The following is a 6026-nucleotide window of genomic DNA, read 5'->3' as shown; positions in this document are numbered from 1 at the left end:
TCCACATACTGGAGAAGGGACTAACTACCCTTCCCAGCAGGCCCTCCACTCTCGTTCTGACTCACATCTTCCCCTCCCAGAGGAGGAAAGACTGGGAAAGCCCCAACACTAAGGTCCCTGGCAGACAGATGGCTCAGACTTGGCTAATTTATTTAAGGAATTTTATTGCTCTGAACCATCCCTCCTTGGGCAATAGCAGGAACTTTGGAAACCAGTCTTTGGGGACAGAGGCAGAGGCACTAAGGTGAAGGAAACAGTGTGGCATGTTTGGTCCATTGTCCTGTGTGGGAGTATGGCAGGGGCAGGTTGCAGACTCTTCTAAGGATCCAGACGTAGCCTCCTTGGGCAAAGATCACAAGCCAAAGCAGAACAGATGAGGTCAGCCTGGCTTGGGGTGAGGGCTCAGTGCCCCTTGACCTTGCCCTGGGGTTCCTGGACCTCCCGGAAGCTCAGCACCATCAGGCCCACATTGATGGCATAGGTGGTGATGCAAACAATGCAGAAATCATAGAGCACAAAGAACAGGATCCAGGCCAGGTAGACAGAACCAGCTAGAGACACCAGGGAACTCAACACCAGCAGGACAGATGCCCAGCGGCCCTGTAGGCAACCTGCAAGGCAGAAAAGGGTCAGGCATGGGCTTCAGAACTAGCTACCTCTAGAACACGCCATGACTCCATGGTGCCACCCAGATGGCAGGGGCTACTGGGGAAGAGTCTCTAAAATGAGAGGCTCTGACAGGCTCCGCCAAGGCCTTGGTTCTCCTAACTGTTCAATGATCCCTGGGACCCAAATAGTGAATTTTCCTGCTGAGCTCTACATGAGATGAAAGATAAGCAACCCTTGGTTTTCCCCCAGAAAGGAACTTCTGAGTCTTTTCCAGAAAACTGGGCTCCTATGAAGTCTCTAAGGGCCCTTCTGGCTCTGACAGTAAAGACTCCTTTAGGTTCCCACCTCCCAGGTGCTCAGTGATGAGCAGTTGGCCATCAGATGTCTGGGTCACCAAGATTGCAAGGGATGGGGCTGGGGTGGCCAAGACAGGAAGGGGCGTGTCATGAGAGCGTAGGGCCGCTCACCTAACAACAACTGTAGTGTGTAGAAGATGCAACCGAATATGCTGTTGGATTGATTGAGGACGCTGTCCTTGCCCAGCACGTGTTCCACCAGTCCGAAGCCCCGGCCCCACCTGGTGCAGGGGAGGGCCCAGGTTAGGAGTGTCAACTGAGTGCCATGGGCCTTATCCTGGGAGGGTTATTTCCAAGAAGCCATCTGGGCTGTCCTTCCCCTTCTAGCCCTTCCCCCAACCCCCACATGAGTCCAAGGGTCAATGGCCTCCAGGAACAGCCTTTCTTTGGCCAGGACAGGATTCCATGTCACTGCCCCTATCCTCCCCCATCCCCAGGTCACACCAGGCCATGGCTCCCCGATAGGTCCCCTTTTCATCCTAGACCTTCAATAAGTCTTAACATGGCAAGGTGAGTATAACCCTTCACCTTGCTTTACAGAGTTACCAGAGACTGGGAAACCAGGGCAGAATCTTTCTGCCCTGGATCCCTAAATCTCCAGCGCCCTGGCCACCCTCTCCCCTATTCTGTTTCAGGTCATCCCACTAACCTAGACCCTCAAGCATAGCCAGATCTGGCCACCTTGTCCCCAGGCAAAGCCATCCTTAAGACCATAATCAAAATAAATTAAAAAGACCATAATCAGTTCCTACACTCGACCCCACCTCCCCGTCCTGCCCGGTCACTTATTCCTTGTCATCAGGATTCACGTGCACTCTCCCTCGAATAACCCCAGTCCCCAGCACTATCTGACCCCTCTACTCCACCACACTCCTGTCTCGTACACACCCGTCTCGCCAGGCAACGTCCCCTTCAGCAGTCCGGCTTCGTGCATCCGCTCCCCGGGCACCCCAATCCCAGATTCATCTGGCAACCTGGTCGCCATGCACACCTGGTCCCCATGCACCGCTCCTACGAGCAGCGGGTCCCCCAAGGCTTCACTCGCGCACGCACCTGGAGGAGAAGACGCGCGAACAGCTGATGGCGGTGCCCACGTCGCAGAGCGCGCGGTAATCCCGGTCCCGGGCGCGCGCCGCCTTCACGTGCAGCGCGTAGAGAGAGAGTCCTAAGCCCGCGAGGCAGAGCGCCAGCCGCGCCCACCCAGGGCTCCGCCAGGTATTGCCCATGTCTTCTGGTATCGCCGGAGGCGCCAGCCGGAAGGGAACCAGCCACGGAGCAGGGGCGGGGCCGGATTTGGCCACGCTCTCTCCCGCCCGTCTGGCTGGGTGACTGGTCTGTTGGTCTCACACTCCCTGATCCAATTGGCTGTTCCCAGGATTTGGCAGAAGTGCTGCCTGGGTACGAAAACTGCTGAGGAATGCTGGGACTAGAAAACCGGATTAAGGTACGTGGGTACCTACTGATTTGACGGCCTGCCAGGCATGATGGGAATTGTAGTCGGGGTGGCCGCAATGCCTCAAGGGTAATGGAGTCTCCGGAGTTTTAAAAATTTTATTAATCGGGCTAACAGTATATAGAGTTTACTCTCGCCCAAGCCCTGCTCTAACTTTGGAATATCCATGAACTAGAAACCAGAGGATCGAAGAATCCAGCGAATACTGCGATCCGATCAAGAACCACGCGTTTTCCCTGAAATTACTATCTCAGACATTATTAGGACTATAACCTCCAATCCGCCTAGTTTGCCCAGCCATTCCCTCCTGCTGCACCAGCGCCTCCTGCTGGCCGATCTCTCTCTCCGTCTCTCCCCCACACGCCCAGCTCCATCACCTCCGCCATACCCTTGACAGTACCCTAACCTTTGTTCTATTGTGGCGCCACCTGGCGAAACCTGAGCCCAGATCAACCCAACAGTCCCTCCTTTCCAAGCCTTTGGTGGGCTAACTGAGCTCCCCACTTCACAGACATAGCAACTATTGATGACCCCTCTCACCTATACTTCCCCTTCCTTCCCATTTGCATTGAAACTTTTCCCTATTTTAGAAGTTGCAACAAATATCCCTTTACAATCAAGTTTTTTGGAAGATTTTACACTCCCAGTCTTTACTTCCTCACCTCTTCCTTGCTGCCCAGCACACCATAAACTAGCTCCTGCCCCCAATACTCCCCTGAAAACTTACGGCTAGTGTCACCAGGATGCTAAATTCAATGCATATTTTTCAGTTCTTATCATGCTTGGCCTCCCAGCAGTATTAATCACTGTTGGGCACTCCTTCCTGGGAACTCTTGTCTTCCTCTGGCTTCTGTGATATTTCACTCTCCTGATGGCCCCCTTCCTTCTCTGGCTGCTCCTTCTCAGGCCCATTCCTTTTCTTCCAGACAATGTGGCCAGTGGAATAATGGCTCCTAAAGATGTCGGTGTCCTAATTCCTGGGACCTGTGAACATGTTAGTTTACGTAGCAAATGGGAATTAAAGGTTGCAGATGGAATTAAGGCTACTAATCTGCTGATTTTAAAACAGATTATCCTATGGATCCAATGTAATCACAAGGGTCCTTAAAAGTGAAAAAGGGCAGCAGAAGAAGAGATTCAGAGGAAGGTGTGACTATAGAAGAAAATCACAAAGAGATGCAGTGTTGCTGGCTTTGAAGATGGAGAAAGGGTGTCATGAGCTAAGGAATGTGGGTGGCCTGTAGTAGCAAGAAAAGTTGAAGAAATGGTTTCTCCCCTAGGGCCTCCAGAGAGAAATTTTTTTTTTTTTTTTTGGCCCAGCCATGTAGCTTGCAGGATCTTAGTTCCCTGACTAGGGATCGAACCTGCAACCTCTGCATTTGAAGGGTGGAGTCTTAACCACTGGACCACCAGGGAAGTCAAAATTCATGTTGTTTTGAGTCACTAAGTTTGTGGTAGTTTGTTATAGAAACAATAGGAAACTAATACAGAGGACTAAGACTTAGACCAGTTTCTCACTTCTTTCCACAGTTTTCTGGAGTGTTCCTATATCCATGACTGACTTCCCCCTGAATGAGTCATCTAAGAGGGAGCAAGGTGGAAACCACAGTATCTTTATGACTTAGCCTTGAAAGTCTCATATTGTCATTTATCCTATTCTGTCAGGTCAGCCCTGTTCAATGTGGGAAGAGACTACAGAGGGATACAAATACCGGGAGGTGGGAATCATCGAGGATTCACACAAATCACCACAAAAATAATGACTTAAGAGAAAAACAATCATTTTATTTTCTCTCAGTTTTTAGGGGTTAGGCATTCAGTACGAGAATTTTGGCTGGGTAGTTCTGGCTCACATAACTGTGGTCAGATGCTGGCTAACGCTGGAACGATGGGAGGCTGATAACCTGGCCTCTCTCTCTTCTTGCAGTCTCAGGGGCTATTCGTGAATCCCTGTAGCCTCTCCGTAGGCACTAGTTTGGGCTTCCTCACAGCATGGCAGACTCCAGGCTACAATAGCCAGTTTCCAAAGTTGTCTTCAATGATTTCCACCTCCTGGGATTCATAACATTGTGTAGTTTCTTCCCACACGAAATAGGGCTGATCTGACCCAGTAGGATAATACAGAAATGATGGTTTGTGACTTTGGCGGCTAAGTCATTAGGATATTGTGGCTTCCATTTTGCTCTCTCTTAGATCACTAACTCTGGGTGAAGCCAGTTGCCATGTTATGAGGACACTCAAGCAGCCCTAAGGAGAGGTCCACTTAGTGAGAAACTGAGGCTTCCTGTCAACAACCAGCACTAACTTGCTAGGCATGTGAGAGAGCCACCCTGGAAGTGGATTCTCTAGCATCAGTCAAGACTTCATGTGACTGTAGTTTTAGGCAACATTTTTTTTTTTTTTTTGGCAGCACCGTGCAGCTTATGGGATTTTAGTTCCTTGACTAGGGATTGAACCCAGGCCCTTGCAGTGAAAGCGAAGAGTCCGAACCACTGGACCATCGGGCAACATCTTGACTGCAACCTCATAAGCAACCCTGAACCAGAACCACCAGCTCAGCTGCTCCCAAATTCCTGACCCAAAGAAACTGTGTGCGATAATAAATGTTTATTGTTTTGAGCTGCTATATTTTGAGGGTAATTTGTCACACAACAATGGACAATTAATACAGGGCAATCAGACTGCTTATGTGGTAACTCAGGACTCCAGTAAAAGTTCTCCAGGGAGCCAAGTGGAAGCTGCATCATCTTTTATGATCTAGCTTCATAAGTCATCATATAGTATCCCTTCCACTGTAATCACAAATTTGCTTAGCTCTAATGGGAAGGAACACAGAACTTCACCTCTTGATATGAGAAGTGTCAAAGTCACATTCTAAGAAATTCATGTGGGCATGTGGGGTGGGGCATCTTTGGGAAACACAAACCGCCACATGAGGCAACATTGTTTCCACTGATGTCTTCCCTTACTCCTTCCAGGTCACAGCTTCTGAACTCTGACCTGAGCCCAGATCTCTTTCCTGGGCTCCACACCCCAGAGCAGAAACACTTCTTGGACATCACCATATGTACGTCTCACAGGCCAATCAGATGCAATGCAATGCACCCCAAACTGAGCTTCTTACCTTCCCCAAACCTGGCCCTTCTCTGGGGTTCCCATTTTAACCATGCCCCCCCCCCCAATCCACCCAAGCCACTCCTCCTGGACCACTCCCTCATTCCCTATAATCTATGCGGACCTCTACCTTGACCCAAACCATCATCACCTCCCACCTAGATAAATGCAGTAGCCTCATCTTTGGTCTCTCAGATATATTTATCTCTTACCCTAAGATACATTCTCCATACAGCAGTCAAAGTACCTCTTTATCAAAAATTAAAAGGTGTAGTTTTGTCACTCTTCCTTTCAATAGCTCAAGAAGAAAGCCCAATATTTCTTCCATTTATTTAATAAATGTTTATTGATCACCTGTTATGTGCCAGGGACTGTGTTAGGGGCACAGGATAAATCAGTATAGCAGACAAATATTCATACTATGGGCTTACATTTTAGGAAAAAAACTGAGCAATTACTATGATAAATACATAAGTATATAGTATGCTGTCAGT

At 49.4% G+C, this 6026-nt stretch overlaps 1 protein-coding gene across 2 annotated transcripts; it reads right to left on the bottom strand.

Moving 5' to 3' along the window:
* Positions 1-144: 144 nt before the first annotated feature.
* VKORC1 (vitamin K epoxide reductase complex subunit 1) lies at positions 145-2421 on the bottom strand. Of its 2 annotated transcripts, XM_067706086.1 has the most exons (3): positions 2019-2410; positions 1077-1186; positions 145-611 (listed from the first exon to the last, which is right to left on the bottom strand). In XM_067706086.1, exons 1-3 carry the CDS (start codon positions 2189-2191, stop codon positions 403-405), a joined length of 492 nt encoding a protein of 163 aa, XP_067562187.1. In that variant the 5' UTR covers positions 2192-2410; the 3' UTR covers positions 145-402. The 2 variants fall into 2 exon arrangements, with proteins under 2 accessions (XP_067562187.1, XP_067562188.1); XM_067706087.1 differs by lacking the exon at positions 1077-1186 and having other exon boundaries at positions 2019-2421.
* Positions 2422-6026: the final 3605 nt, after the last annotated feature.

The sequence above is a fragment of the Pseudorca crassidens genome, chromosome 15 (genome assembly GCF_039906515.1).
Source record: "Pseudorca crassidens isolate mPseCra1 chromosome 15, mPseCra1.hap1, whole genome shotgun sequence".
Taxonomy (NCBI): Eukaryota; Metazoa; Chordata; class Mammalia; order Artiodactyla; family Delphinidae; genus Pseudorca; species Pseudorca crassidens.
Note: the sequence above shows the minus strand (reverse complement) of the source record. Positions and strands in the feature narration are given on the sequence as shown.

Coding starts and splice junctions, on each gene's coding strand:
- VKORC1 (XM_067706086.1), bottom strand. CDS start 2,191: ATGGGCAATACCTGGCGGAGCCCTGGGTGGGCGCGGCTGGCGCTCTGC. Junction 1,187..2,018: donor TCGCGCGTCTTCTCCTCCAG/GTGCGTGCGCGA, acceptor CCCCTGCACCAG/GTGGGGCCGGGGCTTCGGAC. Junction 612..1,076: donor CACACTACAGTTGTTGTTAG/GTGAGCGGCCCT, acceptor TCTGCCTTGCAG/GTTGCCTACAGGGCCGCTGG.